Below are 22,777 nucleotides of genomic sequence, written 5' to 3' on the forward strand. Positions count from 1 at the left end.
CACTGGTGGTGCTGCAAGGTTAGCAACACTTTGGGTGTTAGCAGTTGTGCTAAGGGCTGAACCCTTGGATATCTGCACATGGCAATGTCATGGTTTCCTAATATCTAACAGTGAGCTCAATAGAGTATTTGCCCTTGTCTTAAGTGAGGGGATTCGGTGCTCGTGTGATTTTGTCTGCAAATTGAGCACCAAATCAGTTCTCTCCGTTGGGGGTAGAGATAAGCATTTCTTGATACTTCTCTCACATCTCTGACTTTTAATTTCTCCAAGAAGGCATTACTAAGTTCTTCCACTATCATGTTGCCAACTTGCTTGTTCTTGGTTCTTGTGTCCCGATGACTGGAGACTCGCGATGTTGGCACTACTGAAGCTGCCTTGGCATCTTTTGGTTGTGGCAACTCAAGCATATTGTCCTCATATTCAATTGCCAACTTACAGAGCAAGTATCTAGAGAGTAGCTGGTTGGGCTAACAATAGATAATCATGCATCTTATGATCTCGGACTCCTCTTCAGAAATCAAGACAATAATTGATCATCAGTTAGCCTTTCCCTCGATTTGCATCTTGAATTTAAGTGCTTGAGCTGAGAGACATAATCCCGCATGGAATCATTTTCCTTTTGCTTGATATTGTGGAGCTGAGCCACAGGACTCCATATGTCACCACTTTGAGCAAAGCTCGGTATGAACACATTTTAAAGTCGAGTGAAATTGACTTTATCCTCAGGTTTTAGTGTTCGATACCAATGGTGAGCCTTCCCTTCTAGGGTCAGGGAAAAAGCATGTATCATGGCTACGTCGCTCATCACTGGATGGCCGACATGTTTCACAGGTAGACTCAAAGATCTCTACATGTTGGATCGGGTCCCCATCTCCCAAGAATTTTTGCACAAGCTTTGAAATAATATGCGGTTTCATATCTGGGATGGTTTGGATTCCAAGGCAATGCCTAGTTCCCTAACCATTCCTCGGTCCATTTGTGTAGCCATATTTAGCAGATTCGCCATTGTGATTGCATTTAAGTCTGTATTAGGATCTATAATTGGCCTTCCAGGAGCTACCCCCTACCTAGACCACATCCTCTTCCTGGATAGGTTCTTCTATTCAATTCGGGTCTATGGCTGGGTCCGGGTGATTCCTCATTGCTTGGCTCATTGTTAGCAGCCTCAGTCCTCGCCTTTGTTCGATTTCAAGAGTTCCATGCTCTACAAGAACGTGGGATCATTTATCATTTCTTGTATATTCTCTCTTGTATAGAGACAACCCTCACCACCTGCAGTGCCCTAGGTAGGTTGTCCTCCTCCTCTTGTGTCTCAAGGCCCTCGTCAGCCCCCTTTGGTTCCTCATTGATGGGTTCTAGAGTTGGTATCACTCCGTCTGTTATTCCCATCCACATGCTATCAGTGGTGTTTCTAGATGTTTTTGGTTCCTTGCCATGTGGTTGAAATGGATTCATTTCCTCCATTTCCCACTGTGTTTTGCCCTTGTTCTTTGCATCTCGAGCTCTTGTTTTCTAAAGCTCAATAGCCATAATTATCGCTATGCATCATCAGCCTCCTTCAAGTCTGTTTCTATTTCCTCCAACGTGGGAAAGAAGACTTGACCTATCCTAGTGTGGCGCTTTCCTTATCCCTTATAACCCTAAGGGTCATCCCATTGATCCTTACTGTGTTAGTATTCCCAGGGCCAAAAGGTTGGGTTGGTAATTCTAGTCTTAGACCGTGCCCATGCCCGTATATTATGCTTCATCTTCCGTGCCATGTTGGAGACCAAAAAATCCCCTGACCATATCAAAGATTCTATTGGATCTTACAGGAGAAGAGGGTTTTTCTTCCTCTCCAAGGCCAAAGAATCTTAGCCCTTCTTCCATGGATTCCTCACTACTTGTTTCTATGATGGTCAGATTCCTCCAAGCTGAAACGCTCAATTGAGTGCGCACCGAGTGGCCTGAACCAACACTCCTTTGGTAGGAAGAACCTGGGTGATTTGAGGCACTGTTGTCGAGGGGTAAGGTCATGTCCAATAAGTTTACCGGACCTCAAGTGCATGAGAATGTATTTCAACAGGCGAAATCAGTACTCCAACCGTTCCCGTGTTTTTCTACCGAACTATCTTTTCTAGCCCCGTGAAATAGCAGATATCTATATGAAATCGCAAAGAATGGTTCACATCATGAAGTAGTAGGTAGCATTTCACGCTGTGATATAGAATGCCGTTTACGTCATGAACTGTTTTTCACGTTGCGGCAGCTGATGTTTGATGCTTTAAATTTTCAACTTAGAATTACTTCAATTTGATTCGAATAGACTCCAATGGTGTAATTAGGGTACTTCTTTTACCATTGGTCTGACTACCCTTAATTCATGAACTAGGAGTTCGTGAAAGCTTAAATCATGAACTACTAACACGTGAAGCACTAAGGCGTGAAGGGTTAACCCATGAAGTATTAACCCGTGAAGTAGCAGGTTATGGTTCATACCGTGAAGTATCAAATGCTTCACGTCGTGAAACAGAATATGGTTCACGTCATGAAACAGAGTGTGGTTCACATCGTGAAACAAAGTGTGGTTCATGTCGTGAAATGCTTCACTGCTATTTCACGTGATAAGATTTTTTGGTTTCGCTATGTCAGATGTGTCAGGATAAGACGACCTAATTTTAGTAAAGTAATTCTTAGTGCTAATTGTCAAAGGCAATGGTTCACGTCGCGAAACATTTCCTACACTTTCACGTGTTAACAACCGCGTCGACAAAATGATGGTTAGAGGATGATTTCCCTATATCCAAATGATCCTGAATGGTTGTGCCAAGGATGATGAATGCAATGCAAGTCATGCACACAACCAATGGCTCTTTGTTTTTATAATTTTTATAATTTTTTGAAAAACAGAACAAAATGTGTCACCTCTTGCTAGCTCACACTGTAGGAATTGGTGACAAAAAATAACAAAATTGAATATAAAATTGAGTGTAGCTTTCCTCTAAGTACTCACCCGCACTTCCAACACCCGATTTTCCGTAATTTTATCTCTACCACTCAAACCTTATCTAGACAGTTTCTTCACATTGCACCTTCCAATGCAAAAGAAATGGTGAATCTTGCATAGTGGGAGCTGCAGCTCTAAGAGGATGGAAGAAACAAAGGTGTTTGCCCAGCATCGATGCAAAAAATGTTATGGGCTACCACACCTTCCAAGAGGGAACTCCACACAACCGCAAACGGGAGAAGCAATAGACACAACAATCGTTGGGTACTTACCAATGCTTCGAGCTCACATCCCTTGAGACTCCCCAAGCTCGCTTTGGAAGCTCCACTCCTCCGATGTCCACCTCCACGCTGCCACCATGGAGTCACTCGCACCATAATGCAAGGCAATCTATCTCTCACTCTCTCATACACATGCATGAAAGAGGAACATGCACTAGAGTGCTCTCTCTCTCTCTCTCTCTCTCTCTCTCTCTCTCTCTCTCTCTCTCTCTCTCTCTCTCTCTCTCTCATTATGAGAATTGCCTTTTATACAACTAGCCCTTATTCACACTTAGGCACCCAAAACTTACTAGAGCTAAGGCCTTGGGTGGCCAATATCTCAAAATGTATAACTTTTATAGCGCCTTTACATGACATTTATTAATGTCTTCAATTGGAGGATCATCTTTGTAAATCCAAAATGGGATTAACAGTCTACCAATCTAGACACTCAAGTCTGTTATGAGCACCATTTTACTTGAGCGGAGCCACCCAAGTGCTTTTTTAGACACCCATGTGATTGAGAGAAGGAACTAACCCAAAGTGCATCTCCCATGCATGAACAACTCAACACACACCACAAATACATTCATTTTGAGCTCCCCATGCTCAGGTAGAGGACCCTCATGAATGGGGTGAGAGAACATTCTTGTTATACATCAATGCAAGGGTAAGACAATCGTCCAATGTGGTCAAAAATCATGGCTTTCGAAAAATTCCAAAAAGAATTCATGCCGATATGAACATGGGTGAAAGGATGTATTTTGATCGTTGTGTAAGAACACACTTTCTAGAGTGTTTAAATTTTTTAACTTCCACAACAACAAAGAGGAAACCTTCTACATAAAAATAGCCCCTTAACCTTGTGGTGTGAAACACCTTCAAAATTTAGGGTTTTAAACCCTTATCCTTATCCTTTAAACCCTTATCCTTATCCTTTAAAAAAAGATAACATGAGTCATCTGTTCTCTCTCCTTTTACACTCCTTTGTTGTGGTGATGGTGTGGTTGCTATCACTCTAAGCCATGACCTTGCTCCTCCATATCCTTATCCTTTAAAAAAAGATAACATGAATCATCCCTTCTCTATCTCCCTTCACACTCCTCTATTGGCTGGTGATGGCGTGGTTTTGTTGTCGCTCTGTGTCATGACCTTTCTCCTACATTTTCTTTTGTAAGAAGGTCTCACTCCTACTTATTGCACATCTTTGCAATCACATCCCTTAATTGCACTCACCTATGTCTTCATTACTGGAGCTTCCAATTTTTGGCATATTTGGATATAACAAAGGTGAAGATTTCCCCCAAAATGTTTGGCTAATCAATCATTGCCCTGTGACACTTAGAAATGCATCACAAATGTCATATACTTGGAGCTTTTAATCCATAATAAAGACTTCAAAAGCATCTAACTATGTAGGATCTGTAACTAGATCTACCTACACTAACTTCTTCATATGTCCTTTAAAGGATAGCCAAGGCTCAACAAGCCTTCTACAAAATGGTTGTAATCTCCCTTGTCCTTCTTCCTGGACAAGGGAGAAAGCTCACTATCTTGAGCTCTTGTAAGGTATCAATGGACTCAACATGTAGTATCATGAGTAGCCTCCATATATTGGGCTCCAAACACTGAAAAAGAACTTGGTCAAATGCATTTAAATGGCTTTCCACATGTTGGTATATTCAAGAGGACTAATTCCTCTCCCTATGGCTTGCTTTCCAAGCTACCCAACTTAGTGCAGAAAACATGTGCTCCTCCTTTCCATGAAGCTCTTCGCATGCTTAACCAATTTAAGCATTCCATAACCAGCAACATACTTGTAGCAATATGGTGCTTCCTCATTTAAGCACTCTCTAACTTGACCAAATCCATAGGAATCTTAACATAAATTATAACTAAAATTACAACACTGAACTTGCACCATACCAGAAATTTAAGATTGTTGATGATGGTAGCTCCACCTTCTTCTTAGCATTCCAAACAATGTAGCCTCCACATGATAATGAGTGTGCCATTTTTTCTCTCTCTCAAAACACTAAAAAAACATAAGGAAAATACCAACCATAAATAGCCTAGGCTTAGGTAAACCTTGCTTTGATACCATGTTAAGAATTTGAGGCTGTGCTAAGCCTAGTACTAATCACATATTAAGAAAATGCTTAAGGAGGCTCAGAATAATCAAGATAAGCCATGATGCTAATTTGCACACTAATGAGAGGTAAACAAGATAGGCACACTCAACACTTTGTATTTACAATATGTTATGAGAACCATACAATGAAAGGCTTCTAGTAATATAGATAGCCTCTAGCACAATCTCTTTTACACATCGTCATGCCATGTGGCAATCCCTTTTCTTTTACATTATTTTATGTGGCTCTCACTATTCACACAATATTTGATGTGGGATTCACACATTATTTTATGTGGCTCTCACTATTCACACAATATTTGATGTGGCATTCTTATCTTCCACAATTCATAAGATAATATCTTGCACTGAAATTTTTAAGCTGTGTTCACACTCATAAGATAATATCTTGCACTTTCAATTTGTGTTTACACTCATAAGATAATATCTTTCACTTTTAAGGTGTGTTCACACACTTAACCAAATATCCTAAGCTTACATATTTCAACAATACATTTTTGAAGAGTGACTACCTTGGGGATTCTTTCCCTACTTTTAATCTATTTTTCTATTCTATGTTGGGTCAAGGGTTCTCTGCCTATGTTGTCCCCCAAAATATGAAAATCTGGATATCTTTTGGAGTTTTTTTTGTAAAGCCTTGATGCTATAAAATGCAAAGATGTATTCTTATCCTAGTTGGAGTAAGGGGGGGAGGGGGGGGAGGGAATAAGGGTGACTAAGAATTGATCTCAACTTTGGTCATGTGTTGATTGAGGGAATAGCATGGCACAGGAGGTGTGAATGGCTAGGTATCCTGTAGTGATCTAATGGAGTTGGAGGTTGGGTCTCACCACCTTATATTGTGCCATGAAGATCCATACTTCCATCTACCCATGAAAATCATTCCATGGTAGTCCTAGTGCTCATTCCGCTAGGGTACGGGCTGCTTCTATACCAACTACCTCTTATTAAAGGGTCCATGCCACTTTTACAACCAAGGAAGGCCTAGCATGAAGAACCTCTACATCAACTACCTCATATTGAAGGGTCCATGCCATCTCGACATGCTACCTACCATCTAGGCTACCCTTCCCACCACTTTGCCTATATCTGACTGCACGTATCAGGCATGAACCATATCACTTAGCCTTGGCTATGAACTTCATGGCATATACTAGACCATCCACACCTTTTCACCTTGGCAGTAGCTTCACCACCACCACTGACTTGGGTTATGCAAAGGGGGGTATTTTAAAACCATTACATAGGTTAACATGGTTTCACCTCTACCGAACCTACCCTGTAAGGCAATTTTCCATCTTACCCACCCACGTGCATAAATTGCTACCCTTAGGTGGTTAGATGTGATAAAAACAAAAGACTAGGTCTACTCATTTGGTGACCTTTTACAATCATGGGCTAAGGTGGTGAGGCTTGTCGATGTAGCTTTGGTTTTAGAGATGCTTGTCAGGGATGTTCTCTTTACTTAATGAAGCCTCCACATAGTTGGCTTCCTAGTTCTTTAGTCTGCATTGTTCTTCTTTGTGTCCGAGTTTGTTGCAGTGTCCCATTCTGCATCATTCGCTTTTGAAGTGCCCTTTCCTTCCACATTGGTAGCATTCTTTTATACCCTTGTTTGGTGTAGAATTCTTGTCCCCTTGTTGTACTTTATGTTCCATTCTTTAGCCACTTCTCTTCTTCAAGTAGTGATGAAATACAACCCTTAAATGTTGGTTCAGGTAAATTCTTTAGAGTGGTCACTAGTGCACCATATTCCTCTAGCATGCTTTTTATAAGTATGACAAGTGCATCCTTTTCACTTATCTTTGCATCAATGCCATCCAGCTAGGTCATGATGCTTTTCATTTTGCTTATGAACTGTGCTAGTGACTCATGAAATTCCATCTTTAAGCCATAAAATTCTATTTTCAAATGGATTTCCTGATTCTGAGCCTTGGAATCAAATATTAAATTTAACGCATCCCATGCTACCATGGTTTTGGAATCAATGTGATAGATAAGATTGGTGCCCAATTGTAATCCAATTAATGATAGTGTTTATTCATCTTTTTTAGTCCAATCCTTAGTTGGATTAGTAGGTGCATTCTCCTTGATTAATTTCTATAGTTTTTCGTGTATGAGAAGATACTTCATTTGTGTGGCCCACGTGTGAAATACTTCCCTAGAGAACTTCTCAACATTTTCGATGTTTGCTGTCATTTTTACAAAGGTCTTACCAACTGAGCTCATTGTGCTTCACTTTGGCAATGTCTAATTGCATACAATTTGGCAGTGAAGTGAACTTTTCAGTGCAACACACATAATGATGTGATTTGAATGCACGCAAATGTTTGCATATGCCATATGATATCCCCACTTATGATTTGTAACATCAATTTCTGCTATAATAATTAATTGATTGTTAATGATACTAATTAGTGTTTAATCCTTGATTTTAACACAAGCTGAAATTGGAGTGTTCAACTAAGCTAGGAGAAGACAACATTGATGGGGCTTTGTGCATAAAAGTGTTGGCCTTGATAAGTAGATAAGGCACACTCAAAATATCCAGCTCAATCCATGTTAAAACACGCCAATCACCTATAAATCAAAGGCAAAGTCTCTCAAGCTCTTTATGGCAAGTTCATGCCCGCTTTGATACTACGCGACGGTCTTAGCACTTGTGGATTTCTCTTCTCATAGCACGAGTTAAACGAGCTTCTGACTTCTCACAAATTACGAATGAAAGCTAAGTATTATCAGTATTTTCATTTCTACGTTTAAATTTTACAAATTTTATGTATCTACATCTCTCTTTTCATCATGAATCCTCTACTCCCAACCATTTAATGAGCAAATTTAGTCACTCCAAAACTAGATTTTAGTTGAAAAGGAGTTGAGAATGGATCTAGAGAATAGGTTATCCCACAAGAAGAGGCATAGAGGTGCTAGTAATGGTGGTGAATCTTCAGACTTCGATGGTGACCAAATTTAGAGAATTGTGCAAGATACTCTTAGAGCTCAGGAATCTAGGAAAGAAAGGACAATTATCCGCAAAGCTTTTACTTTTCAAATTTTGATGGCAAGAAAGATGCATGGCTTAGTTAACTTGATTACTTTCAGGGGAGAAATTCTTTGAGAAAGATAAATCAAGTGTGCTACCAATAATTTGGTGTGGACAATGTAGCTTTATGGTGGAATTTGACTAGAACCAGTAAGCACAAACCTAAATCTTGGAAGAAATTTGAGAAGCTTATCAAGAAGGATTTCTTACCCTCGTAGTACAAAGCTAAGGCTAGAGAACAGTGGTCCATCTTTAGAAAGCTTGAGAAAGAAAATATATGCACTTATGTGGATAGATTTTGGTAACCCTTATTACAAATACAGTTAATTGAGAAATTTTGGAGCAAGAATCAAAGAAGGAAGTTTATAACAGGTTTGAAAGTCGCCATTCAATCTGAAGTGAACATGTTTCGACCGCATTCTCTTAGCTCGGCTATTTCCTTAGCCTTAAATTGTGGAAAGGAAAATGGCATTCCAAAGGAAGCAATAACACCTCAAACCGCGACGTCAAAGTTCTTGAAGTCTAAAACCTTTCAAAAATTATTTGATAAACCCCACAATGCCAATAACATAGGTATTGATACCAAGGTTAATGATTCTCAACAAGTTAATAAAGATGATTCAAAGAAGTGTTTTAGGTGCAACGAGATTGCACATATCGCATCAAATTATCCATGAAAGTCAAAGAATATTTCACTTGGGATAAATATAATTGATGATGACGTAGAATAATATTTCACCTAGGCTAATGAGATTAATATTGATGATGATGATGAAGAATATTTCACTTAGGCTAATGAGATTAATATTGAGATGATGAAGAATAATATTTCACTTGTAATGAGATTAGACATATCACATTGAATTGTCCATGGAAGTCAAAGAATATTTCACTTAGGATAAATATGATTGATGAGACGACAAAGAAGAATACTCCTACTACGACGAATATTCCAACTCCTAAGGTAACATACACATTTCATTTAACCATTCTTACAATAAATTTTATTCAAAAGTTTTTATAAATTTTAAGGAGAGTTTATATGCATCAAAGTAGAGCTTATTGGAGGAATTGGCCCTTTCATCTTGAATTGGCCCTTTCATCTTGAATTTTGCTTTATGAATTTTCATTATGTATTAGTCTTGTGGTATGGGACACAAAGATTAATCTTGAGTAAATAATCTTGATGCATACTTACCTCTAGATTTATGTGGGATAATTTCTAGTGGTATGGTACACCAGAATTTATTACACATAGAATTCCTTGATAGAATGTCTATTTGTCATAATTAGAGAAGATACTAGAATTTGTATATTGTAAGACATTGGTATCCTTTGCTCAAAATAAGAAAACATTGAGGCTTATCCAAGCAGAAGGGATGTTACATAATGTCCACCCTTTGGCTAAACGAAATGTGCCATGCTAGTGAATTGGTATCGTGGGTGACCCCACATTAAAAACCAGTTACCTAGTGTTATTAGTATAGCTTGAGACCATGATTGACGAGCGTATGTTATCGAAGTATAACAAGTAGTTTCATGCTTGATGACTGTGTGTTGTCGAAGTGAAACAAGTGGACTATGCTAGACAACTACATGATCTAAGTGTAACAAGCGGTTTATGCAAATGACATGCCATGCTAGATGATGTCTATAGTGATACGCACATCCAATTGTAATAAGTGGTGAGACACGCCATGCTAGATAATGTGTATAATGATACTCTCATAGAAGTGTAACAAGTGGTAAGTGTATGTTGTGTTTGTGCCTACTATCAACATTTCATATTGGGATTAATTGTTGTGACAGAGATTAATTGAAAAAACTAATGAAATATGTGATGAGTAGTGCGTGTATCTTGTCTATATCATCTTGGATTAATATTTCATATGAGTTATTTTTTTTGCCATATGTATCAAATGATTATACATATTATTTATGCACGCTTGTGCATGGCATTGCTATTTTACTAGCATGTGTGATAGAGGAATTCTGGTTATTTTACACTTGGTGTGTGAACAAGCTTTAGTGCTTGAGTTATTTTGTAAAAGTGAAAAAGAAAAGCCCTATTTTGTATGCATAAATATTATAATCTCCTTAGGATATATTTTGAATACAATTCTCAAAATGCTCATGTCATGAAAGTGGAGCTACACGCATGAGGGGGGAGATTGCACCCAATAGTTGGTCGATGGTGATATTTACTCTATCTCATATTTTATATTATGCTTTAATTTTTTTAATTTAATTCAACTCTATGCTTTGTTCTTTGATGTGTGTGTGAGCTTGATTAATTCTTCAAGAAGTACATGAGGTCCCGTGAGAGCCAAAGGAGGAGTTGAATATGTATCATTCAATATCATACATTGGTCTTTCCTCATATCAAGTCTTGGATAGAGGAGACCTCTGACACCTCCAAATCACCCATTCATAAGTGTTCGCCCAGTGGGTGATTTCAAGGCTTCATAATTTCTTATACATGATGCAAAATCCAAAGCTTAGTAGCTAGGATTCAATACTGTACTAAGGACAAACATATACCAAACCCTAGCTCAATAGTTGACCCTTGTGCGAAGGTGATTTCAAGGCTTGGTAATTTCTTGTAAATGATGCAAAATCTAGAGCTTAATATCTAGCATTCAACATTTTACTATAAGGACTAACCATATACCCAACCCTGGCTCAATACGAGGTCCTCTTTTTCTTTCCCAACTACCCTTCTAAAAATGGGTCCAAAGATGATTTTTTTGAGGTAAGCAGCTTGGAAAATGTTAGGAACATAAAGTGGAAACTTGGGAGGTTGGGATTTTTACACCTTGAATTAGGTCTTTTTGGGAACCTTATAAATAGTACATAGCTTAATAAAGTGTTCTTGATCACTCTTTAATGAGATTAAGAAAATGTAATCCTCTTGAGAAGAAAAATGTAAATATATGATTTTTTTCTTGAGATTTTGGCTCTGAGCTTTCTGTTCTCCATCCTGTTTAAGAGAATATGGCCTATTATAAGTGTCTTATATTGCCTTACATAAGATTTTTACCCAATGGTCCTTCTCTTTGCCTGAGGGAAGTGTATTCACACTAACCTTACACTTAAGTAAGAGAATGTTCACATGCCCATAAATATAACACTCACGTATGCACTTCGATGTCCCCTCAAGGACGCTCACAAGTGGAGATGAATCGTAAACCCTACATCTAACACTCCCTTAGCTCCACGACCAATGATGCCTAGAAGGGAAAACAAATTTCCCTCTGCTCTAGAGTTCATGCCTCATTGCACTATATTTCCTACACGAGCTATCTGTAGGCAGTTGACCTACTACCTTAGATATGAAAAACTACAATCATCCAAAGAAGATAATGATCAATCCTTTGGGAGTGACCCATGACCAATCCAAGTGTTGCCACCCTAGATCTCCGCAGGGCTAGTGTGCACTCTGATGTTGCGCGCCAATGAATACCCCATCCAAATAACACGGGAGAATCAATCTCCCTCTTCCTTCCGCATCTCCCTTTGGATCTAAAGAAATCTAAAAGGCCAACTCAAGTCTAGAAGGGCCAGTTAGCATTGACGTATTCCATTACGTCCGTCGAAGTCAACATAGTAGCTACCATCGTACTAGAGCAGCCACCTCTGAGGCCTTGGTGTTGTCATTTGATGAAGAACTAGATGCTGTCTTCTTTGCTTTATGTTGGGCCTTATCCTTTTTCTTCAGCTCATAGACCTTCATGGTGTGGCCCTTCTTATCATAATACCAACACTTCACCTTGAATTTTGACTTACCCTTCTCTTCTTTCTTTGTGCCAAATGGTGCAACAAAAGCCTACTCCACCTTTACATGCCTACTCAAACCTTTTGTTCCTCATCTCTTATTCAAGTAAGAGTGTTGATGCCTCCTCAAAATCAAGAGGCTTATCCCTATGCCTCCTCAAAATCAAGAGGCTTATCCCTATGCCCAACTACCAAGCAAGTGACAAAGGCAACTTGTTCAAGAGCATATGTGCCAACTATGTATTGTTAACTTTGGAGTCAATGGCCAACAACTTGTCCCATAAGTCCTTTACCTGAGTAATGTAAGAAATGGTAGAGTCACCTTTATTAAGAGACAAATCATATAATTGACTTTCCCAATTGATCACTCTGATGAGGCTCTTTATCTTAAACTGTCCTTAGAAAAACCTCCATGCCTTAGTAGATGACTCTACTGTTTGAATGAATGGAATCACAAAATCCAACGTGGTCATTATATTCAAGGTAAAGGCTTGAACATCATGCTCCTTCCCAATCTACAATCAAATTCATTGTCATCCTTAATGATAAGTCTCCTTCTTAACCTGGATGTGAGACTCTTCTCTGGCCCTCCTAGTTTCAACTCCTTGCCTTCAACAATTTTCCACTGCTTACAAGGGCACAACAAGCTGACTCTCTAGATCTTTACTTTCCACAATAAATGGATAGTTGGATCCATCCAACTTGCTTGGCTCTAAGAACCCAATAGTTAGTAAAACTGCCATGCCTCAACCCCAAATCAATACTTATGCCAAAAACCTCAACCAATAGTGCAAGAATCCTTGTATTTGTAGCTAAAATACCACTTGCAGTAGAAAAAATCCCTTCTCCTTTGTATTTGAACTGAAAACAGTTCTCTCAGCAACTTGTGCTTGAGGAAGAGTTGCACCACACTTGAATTTTGCTAAAGGTAGGTTGAATGACCTTTCCTCCCAACAGTGAATCTACGTTTTTTAGCAAACCCTTTTACGACGAGAGTGGCAATAGAAGCTCTTGCATTTTCACCTCTATACACGATGAAGAGCAGTGTTTTTAGGAAATCGTCACTCCACAAGATGGAAAAAGCATATGCCTTTGTGTTTTCAGCCCCACACGTTGAAAAACAATAGCACATGACCTCACCCAAGCTCTTTATGGATGTGCGCATAGATAACTCTATTTTTGTGGGCAACAAAAACATGAATTTAACAAGGTGCTAGCAAACCAAGAAAGAACTCATGTGAATTGTAGTAGGATTACACACGTATAGTTCCACTTGCATTTACAGTAGCACGAGAATAGGAGTTGATTATTCATGTTAAAGAGAAGCGACACACACCAAAATAGCTCAAAGCCAAAGCTCTGATACCATGTTAGAAAATGCACAGTCAATGCGAGAGAAGAGGAACGAAACACTTGGTTACACTCACACTCACACTCTTACACGAGAGAGAGAGAGAGAGAGAGAGAGAGCACAAGGGAACTTGCTCCAAGTTGATTCACTTAATGAATAATTTTACATGAGGGTCCTTCATATAGGCATTAGACCTAGCCTTAAAGTGCATGCACTAAAGTGTATTCACACACCAACCTTACACTTAATTAAGAGATTGTTCACATGCCCATAAATATAACTATACTTATGTATACACTCTGATGTCCCCTCAAGGAGGCTCACAAGTCAAGATGCACCATAAACCCTACATCCAACAATTTTCTCTTGCAAGAAGACTTACTACACTAAAATTAATGAAGGATTTGTCGAAGGCCATGGAATTTTAGAAAAAATATAAAAGTAATTAATCGTGGTTGTTGTTAAATAAATCATTTGGAAGCAGGCTTCTACATAGCCAGTCACATGCACATAGTCACACGAAGTTGTCAATGCACATACAAAGCCCATATAGTAAATCTATATTTATTGTGAGTAAGAATTTCTTTTTTATTTTTCTTTAAAAAAACACTTTAATCGCGGCACCAAAAACTAAAGCTATCTTTGCAAGTCTTTTTTCTTTTTAAAAAAGATTTAAAGAAACTACCTAATAATATGTTGTTAGTTTAAAATACAATGTTGTTTGTGATGGTGTATTAAATTTACATTTTTCGTACTTTATATGAAACACTAACGTGTCTCTCACAATATGTTTGTTATTCATAAATGGTTTTGATTCAATAATGCATATAACCCTAAGTTGCTTCTAAATTGAGTAATAAGGGTGAGTTGTTTAAATAATGTTTGTGCCCACCATAATAACTCACAACGGTTGCATTACGTGCTTTGATGCACCACAATAATTATCAATGAAAAAACTCATATCAATCCTCCACATCCCCTCCTCGCCACTAAAAAAAAACAAAAAGATAATTGCACACTCATAGAGCGTTCTTCTCAATTTGAACAGTGTCTGTCAATGGCTACCAACCTTGGATCCAAAATTTTCAAGCTAATGAATTCATACTTGTTAACTTTACAGGAAAAGTTGGGGCATGAGGGAGGGGGGCACAAATGTGGGGCCAAATGTGATGTTTTTATATGATTATGTACTGAAGCATGTAACTTGTTTTGTAGCCTTGATTGGTGAGCGTAAGCATGGAGGTTCGTGTGCTTCTAAACATGAAGTTCATTCAAGTCATGTTGATTCACATGGAGCTAGGTATATTAATGTTAACACACTTTAGGATTTGGATAGATGAGGTTGGTGCTTTGGAGTGGTGTTATGCAAGTTGGACACAAAATGGTGTTGTTAAATGCGCACGCCATGCACATTCATGCTTGATGGCTCCTTTTTCTTGAGAAAATCACAACTCCTACTCAACTCATGGAGCTAGGTATATTAATGTTAACACACTTTAGGATTTGGATAGATGAGGTTGGTGCTTTGGAGTGGTGTTATGCAAGTTGGACACAAAATGGTGTTGTTAAATGCGCACGCCATGCACATTCATGCTTGATGGCTCCTTTTTCTTGAGAAAATCACAACTCCTACTCAACTCATTGGATTTGATGAATGGAGACAAATATGTTAGTTCACAAAAATTCAAAAGAAAATTCATATGAAAAGAAAATTCTATGAGTTCAAAGTTGTGTGTTACGGGGACTATTGCTATCACTCCTTCTCACATACCCTTCATGTGGGTTTGGATTGAAGGGAGGAGGGGTAGTATTGTGCATGTTCTAACATTGGCTAGTTAAGGTCAAATTCCACACAAATAACTTACACAAACTCGTGTTTAGGTGTTCCATAAGAAAAAATAACTCACACAAACTCATGTTCTGCTGTTCCACAAAAAAAAAACAGATTTGAAGATTTATATTTTTAAGATGATATTAAGATCACATCCAACATACAATGATAGAGAAAAGGGAATATGTTTAAGATAATATTACAATAACATTACGCTTGCATAACATGTACATCCTTCATGTGATAGAGAAAAAGAAATAGTTGATATAACTTTCATTAGAAAACAAGGTAACCTAACACTTTAAACTATCAGCAAGCATTTCATAAAATGACCAAAGTAATGATAGTCTTTAGAATCACTATTAACAACCTTGTTTAAGAGCAAGTCATTATGCCCTAATATAATTATCTAAATGGATATGTTTTAAAATGTAGCAAGTAATCATTAAGACTCCTTGTGTGTCACATGTCTAATGTAGTTTTGTCTAAATTTTGTGGCAGTATTTGGTCGTCTAGTAGTAAGGTTATAGTCTATGTTAATTTAAAGTTTGTGATAGCTTTAATATATTATCATGTAGGTTTGTTGAAAAGTTAAAATGTAGCAAGTGATCATTAAGACTCCTTGTGTGTCACATGTCTAATGTAGTTTTGTCTAAATTTTGTGTTTATGTGATAGCTTTAATATATTGTGGTGTACGTTTACTATGAAGTTAAAGTGCATACAAGCTCCCTTGCACTAGGAAATGTAAACAAAAAAGTGCCACACATGTAAAGTTTGTGATAGCTTTAATATATTATCATGTAGGTTTGCTTACAAGCTCCCTTGGACTAGGAAGCGTAAACAATAAAGTGCCACACAATTTTTATAGTTTGTTTTGCAAAAGCACCAATGTCAAAGTTAACCTTCTTATCTAGCAATTCCATACACACTAATATCATATCCTATTCCAAAGTTAAACTTCTAATCTAGCAACTTCATACACTAATATAATATTCTATGTTTAAAGTTAGCTATTTACACTAATATCATACTCTATGTTTCTAGTTAGCTATTTACACATTTTGTTTGTATATATATAAAAATGTATTGTATGAAAAAAAATCCATAGAAATTCCCATGGACTTGAATATTTGAGATAGGGGAGAAGAGTTTTTGATGAGGTAAACTTCATAATTTTTAGAAAGAAAAAGTGAAAGAAAAAGAAGAAGAGCAGAAAGGCAATCTTCTAGATTATTCCATCCATCATCAAGCATAGACCATGTAGTATTGTTTTGGATGATATCTAGATCAAAGTTATCTATGATCAATGATTTGCAAAAGACACGATAGTGACTTAAAAGACAACGTGAACTTAAATAGGCGAGGTGATTTTTTCATTGTCACAAATGAGGATTAGGAAGAGAAGCACATGTTGGAAAAATATAATGCCATGTTATTAGTCAAACAATATCATCAAATGAAAACATGTTGTGTCTTCACATATGACAATGAGTGCCAATGTGTTGTATTGCAAGAATGTGTTTTGCACTGTCAAAATTATACATTTGTGCAATGTTCTTGCTTGGTTATATCACACTTCAAAGTATGTCTATTGAAATAAGTTGACTTTAAAAAGCACTACATTGCTTAAATGCGAGGGTTGAGGGAACAATATCATGCATTCCTCTCACCACAAAGCAGGTCACACCCAATTACATATGTGCTTTCAAGCATTCAAAGTTGAGAAAGTTAGTGATGTGCATGCTATATGCTCCTTATAACATCTTCTTGCCAAATGCCATATCCTTATTACATGTCATCCACTCATCAACTATACATGGTTTATAACCATTCTCAATCAAGTACATAACAAAGAAACACATGCCTATAAAGTACTAGGAGTACATGGTGGTCTACTACAAGTTAAGGGGGTAGGTTAAATATGAATGTTGGTGGAAAAAGGCAACTTCAGTGAAGTTTCACATGATCTAAGGGAGGTTGATAGGGTGTCTCTTCACAAATTCACATGACACCAAGGGAGGGAGGTTGATGTGGTGTCTCTTGATAGATTCTCATGACACCAAGGGACTAGGGTGATATGGTGTTTCTTCATAAATTCACACGATACCAAGTGACTAGAGTGCTCCTTTTACTCGCCTGTAGATTGATACATTTAATGGTTCTAAAAGTGCAAAAGCACCAACCAAGCATTTCGTGCATTCCCTTTGCAGGCAAGGACAATGAGGACTCAGGTACTCCTTTGCAGGCAAGGACAATGAGGACTCAGGTACTCCTTTTGTTCGCCTAGTTTAGATCCAAAGACTGAGGACTCGTCCTTTTGTTCGCGTGTCCAAAGAATGCTACATGATGTAGCATTCCCTTTGCAGGCAAGGACAATGAGGACTCAGGTACTCCTTTTGTTCGCCTAGTTTAGATCCAAAGATTGAGGACTCGTCCTTTTGTTCGCGTGTCCAAAGAATGCTACATGATGTAGCCGTAGAAGTGTAACAAGCAATGCGTAAACATTTTTCTAGGCTAGAGGACGGTTGTAGGTGAATATACTTGTTTAGCTTAAGAGGGCTTAGATGCACATTTGGGTCCCAAGGCGGCAACCCATTCCTAGTGGGTTAGGCATCAAATGTTGATCAAGCTTTCATACTTTTTGGACATCCCAATGAGCCTGCTAAGCTTAGTAACAGTATGTTAGAAAAAAGCCATCCTTTAGTGTATTTTTCAAGGCTCAAATTGGAAAAAAATCGATTGAAACTCTTTCTTGTCTTAAAAATTTGAAAATGGAACTGATTAGTGTTGATTAGTGTCTAGAGTTAAAAGACCAAGGTTAAGAGACTTCTTTGGTTGGAGTCAATGTTTTTTCTTCTAGTAATATAGGATATGGGTAGACAAACCAAAGAGGTTCATTTTCTTTGGTTGGGGTCAATGTTTTTTCTTCTAGTAATATAGGATATTGGTAGACAAACCAAAGTGAGAGGTTCATTTTCTTTTAATTGCATCTCTTGTGAGGGGGAAGGTGGGTTGATTTGAACTTAGGCCCCCATAGAAGAACTCCAAAATTGCCAATGAAGATACAGCCTAGCGGCAAGGTGTTGAAGTCCCATGCAAGAGGTGTTGGGTTTAAAACCTGCTAGCTGTTGTTGACGGCAACATGGAAGCACACACGCACACGCGCACAAAAGATCTCCAACACTCGCTAGGCTAGAGTGCTACTTCCCTACTGCGACATCCGAAGTGATCAGTAGTGTGTAGCCATGGAGGGACAAAACTTGATGTAAAAGTCATGTATATGGATAATGTTAGTTTGCCTTCTGCCGAGACCAGTCAAGACTCAAAATGTGGCTTTTCTCTACGGGCAAAGTACAGAGAGGTAGTCTGATGTGTACAAAATGGGCAAGGGTCGACCACGGACGTGGAGACCAGGTCACAAAAGATTTGCTCACACGTTTCAAAGTGAGCGAAAGGCCTGTGACAGGTTGGCAACGAAGGGTAGGTGTATGCGCCACGTCAGTTAGGGGGTGTGCACTGTGCACTGTGCAGTGTTCACGAGAAACGCAAAGCTCCCCGAGCGGCGGAACGGGCCAGGGAGAGGGATTGTCCACATCGTGACGGTCGCATTTTAGCCCATTTATACCCCTCGACCCCTTCTTGCTTTTCTCCTTTCTCCGCCCATTCTTGTCTAGTACGTCTCCTTTTCCGTCTTTTCCCGTCATCTCTCCGTCTCCCTCTACTTGCTCCGCCCGTCTGCTTTCTCGTCTCCTTGCAGCGGCCGTCCGATTTCCCGTCATCTCTCGCAGCAGAGAAAGCTCTTTGCATTCCCTAGATGCCGCCATAGCCAGAAAAACTCTAAAGCTCATGCCTTCGCCATAGCCAGAAAAATCTCTTCTTCACCGTTGCTTGCAAACAATTTTCTGCGGACTTAACGCCATCAATGCTGGCCCCGTTCTGCAAATTCTACCTTCGCCTTCCCGAATCGTCGTAGCCAGGAAACCCTAACTCTACCTGCAGGCTTCATCTCCTTAGACCGACCAAGCCCTACTCGAGCTTTTGATAGCCCTAGCTCTGTCTCGGCGGAACACTAAGTCCACCTGCAACCACATAGTCAGGAAGCCCAGTGCTTTTTTGCAAGCATTTTCTAAATTCTAGCCCTAACAGAAGTCCTGACTCTGTGTGCAGCAGCATTTTGGCCCAAAACCGGACTTGCCACCATCAATCAATGCACGCTGCAACAGAAATGTTCAACATCAAGCCGCTGTCTCTTGATCTATTGCCGGACTCGTTGGACCCGTTTGGACCTGCATGGAATGGAGGAGGGGGGCACGACAGTATCTTCGCGGAGGAGAGGGCCTTCGATTTCCCCATGCTAATGGAGGTGCGGCCGGGCAGATCTGACCCTGAGGAGCGTTTACTACGCGGTTTGGCATCCTCGCCACGTTTGAGCAGAACGCTGGAGACAGTGCGAAGCTCGGACTGCCTGGAAGGTCTGCTGAACTCGCCGAGCATGAGATCTGGCCTGAACTCCCCCCGATCTGAGCGTCTGCCTTCCTTTGAGCCCCATCCAATGTTCGCCGAGGCCTGGGAGTGCCTCCGGAAGTCCCTTGTCTACTTCAGAGGCAAGCCTGTCGGCACCATCGCCGCCAGCGACCACTCTGAGGAGGCCCTCAATTACGACCAGGTACTGCTTCCTGCCACTGCTTCTGATCGAGCAAAGTTTTCTCATGTTTGATTGTCTAAACACAAATGATGTACGTTGCATTCTGGAGATGGTTTCTGCTTTTTGATGCCTCAAGCACTATAATGGTCCATGTAGCTTCTCTGTGCTTCCCCGTGCAGGCACAGGCACAGGCGCTCTCACACACACACACACACACACACACGCACGCACGCACGCACGCACATAGACAGACACCTCTTTCTTTCCCTTTTACTGCTGGGACCAATGTTGAAGAGGCATAGCTTTAATTGAAGCTTTAATGTGCAAGGATGAGTCTGGTCATGGATGGACTCATAATTACTGTAATTAGTTCTTTCTTAACTTTGTTTGCATAGTGTAGTGGAGCATTCGTGCTGATGAGCTGCTGCAGGTCTTTGTACGTGATTTTGTACCTAGCGCCCTGGCCTTCCTTATGAACAATGAGCCTGAGATTGTCAAGAACTTTCTGCTGAAGGCGGTGCGGCTCCAGTCTAATTGGGAGAAGCGGATAGACAATTTCACGCTGGGGAAAGGTGCCATGCCTGCAAGCTTCAAGGTGCTGCATGATCCCATCCGCAACAATGACAGGATTATGGCTGACTTTGGGGAGAGTGCCATTGGGAGGGTGGCCCCTGTGGACTCAGGCTTTTGGTGGATCATTCTATTGCGTGCCTACACCAAGTCCACAGGAGACCAAAGCCTTGCTGATAGGCCTGACTGCCAGCGAGGGATTCGGCTTGTCTTAAGCCTCTGTCTTTCAGAAGGTTTTGACACCTTCCCGACGCTTCTCTGCGCTGATGGTTGCTGTATGGTTGACCGCAGGATGGTGAGCATTGATGTCCCAGTTTTTTTTCTGTTTGACAGGTGTGCATACATTGACTGCTTGTGGCTCAACCAGTGACTCAACCGGTGCATGTATGTCTTGCAGGGAATCTATGGATACCCTATAGAAATCCAGGCTCTATTTTACATGGCATTGCGATGTGCCAAGTTAATGCTGAAGCCAGAGGGGGATGGCAAGGAACTGCTTGAAAGAATTGATAAACGCCTGCAAGCTTTGAATTTTCACATACGATCATACTTCTGGTTGGACTTCCAGCAGCTAAATAATGTGTATCGGTATAAGACAGAAGAATATTCACATACTGCTGTGAACAAGTTCAATGTAATCCCTGATTCCATTCCGGACTGGGTGTTTGACTTCATGCCAACGAAGGGGGGTTACTTCATTGGAAACGTGAGCCCGGCAAGGATGGATTTCAGATGGTTTTGCTTGGGGAACTGTGTTGCAATACTCTCATCATTGGCTACACCAGAGCAGGAGGTAGGAATCATGGATCTGCTCGAAGAAAGATGGCAGGACCTGATAGGGGAGATGCCTCTTAAGATTGCCTATCCTGCTCTAGAAGGCCATGAATGGAGAATTGTGACTGGATGTGATCCCAAGAACACCAGATGGAGCTATCACAACGGAGGCTCTTGGCCAGGTATGGATTTTTTACAGCCCCTAATTGTCTATTTTCGGTTGGGAGAAGGCTGGCGCCTCGAAATGAAGAATTATCTGTGTAGCTATAGATCTGTAATATCAGGGGGAAGATATGTATGGGCTAGATTACCCGTCCATTTCCGATAAGCAGTCATGATGGTTCCCTCCCTTAGACGGGGTCCATGGGACGTTTTTTCTATCGAGCTTAAGATATTCTGTTGTTTCTCTCATAAAGAGTCTGGATTGTTAATCTGACAAGTACTGATTTCTGTTGCTAATTGTATTGTTGCAAACAGTGCTTATCTGGCTGTTCACGGCAGCTTGCATCAAAACGGGCAGACCACATATGGCTCGAAAAGCAATCGAGCTTCTGGAGAGCAGGCTCTCCAAGGACCATTGGCCAGAGTATTATGACGGCACACAGGGTAGGTATGTTGGGAAGCAGGCCCGGAAATGCCAAACTTGGTCCATAGCTGGCTACCTTGTGGCCAAAATGATGCTGGAGGACCCTTCTCATCTTGGCATGATATCTATAGAGGATGACAGGAAGACCAAAAACTCCTGTATGCCCAGGTCGGCCTCTTGGACTTGCTGATCTACTATATAGATCCAAGCTCAGAATGGATATGCAGTTTTTAACCACCTGAACCCAATTGCCAGAGAACTGGGGGGGTATTCTTTTCTCTGAAGGGTTCTATCATGTATACCAATTTGTTTTAGCTCCATGTACTCTTTTCGAGTGACAGGATCCCAAGTAACAAGGGGATGTGGTAGGGCTGTTAGAAAAAAGCCCATTGAATCCATGCTAGCATTCAGCTGCCTCGCCTTTGCAAGCACTGAAAAGGGAGGTGGTAATCAACATGCAGAACCTTGTTTTTCCTGTCTGAAAGCCCTTTCTGGAAAATTTTGTACCCCCGGTTGCCTTCCACTAATGCTCCTATTTCACCCATGATTATTCTTGTCAATGTTACACGGTTGCATCATTAACTTACGTTTTTGCAGTCCTAATGTCTACTTGTCTCATAGAAGCCTTTGCTCCAGCTGCCTACCACTGTCACACACTTGTGGAAGAGGGGTGTGATGTCCCCGGCTTGTCTAGCCAACTTGCATGTAGACTGAAGCTTATTTTAAATCTGTAAATGAAGACGATAAACTGCCAGAGATCGGCTCTTTGGCAGATGCAAATGTAGGCAGCTTCAACATTGTAAG

At 40.1% G+C, this 22,777-nt stretch overlaps 1 protein-coding gene across 1 annotated transcript; it reads left to right on the forward strand.

The window, feature by feature from the left end:
- The first annotated feature begins 19,045 nt into the window (after positions 1–19,045).
- LOC147622344 (putative alkaline/neutral invertase F) lies at positions 19,046–22,560 on the forward strand. The gene is made up of 4 exons (XM_086823449.1): positions 19,046–20,064; positions 20,474–20,908; positions 21,011–21,569; positions 21,865–22,560. Exons 1-4 carry the CDS (start codon positions 19,606–19,608, stop codon positions 22,161–22,163), a joined length of 1,752 nt encoding a protein of 583 aa, XP_086679575.1. The 5' UTR covers positions 19,046–19,605; the 3' UTR covers positions 22,164–22,560.
- The last annotated feature ends 217 nt before the right edge of the window (positions 22,561–22,777 follow it).

The sequence above is a fragment of the Cibotium barometz genome, chromosome 29 (assembly GCF_041138505.1).
Source record: "Cibotium barometz isolate CiBa-2024 chromosome 29, ASM4113850v1, whole genome shotgun sequence".
NCBI lineage: Eukaryota > Viridiplantae > Streptophyta > Polypodiopsida > Cyatheales > Cibotiaceae > Cibotium > Cibotium barometz.

Excerpts from the sequence above, each read along its gene's own strand:
- LOC147622344 (XM_086823449.1), top strand. The coding sequence starts at position 19,606 with ATGCACGCTGCAACAGAAATGTTCAACATCAAGCCGCTGTCTCTTGAT. Across the intron at positions 20,065-20,473 it reads AGGCCCTCAATTACGACCAG|GTCTTTGTACGTGATTTTGT; the intron begins GTACTGCTTCCT and ends GAGCTGCTGCAG. Across the intron at positions 20,909-21,010 it reads GTATGGTTGACCGCAGGATG|GGAATCTATGGATACCCTAT; the intron begins GTGAGCATTGAT and ends TATGTCTTGCAG.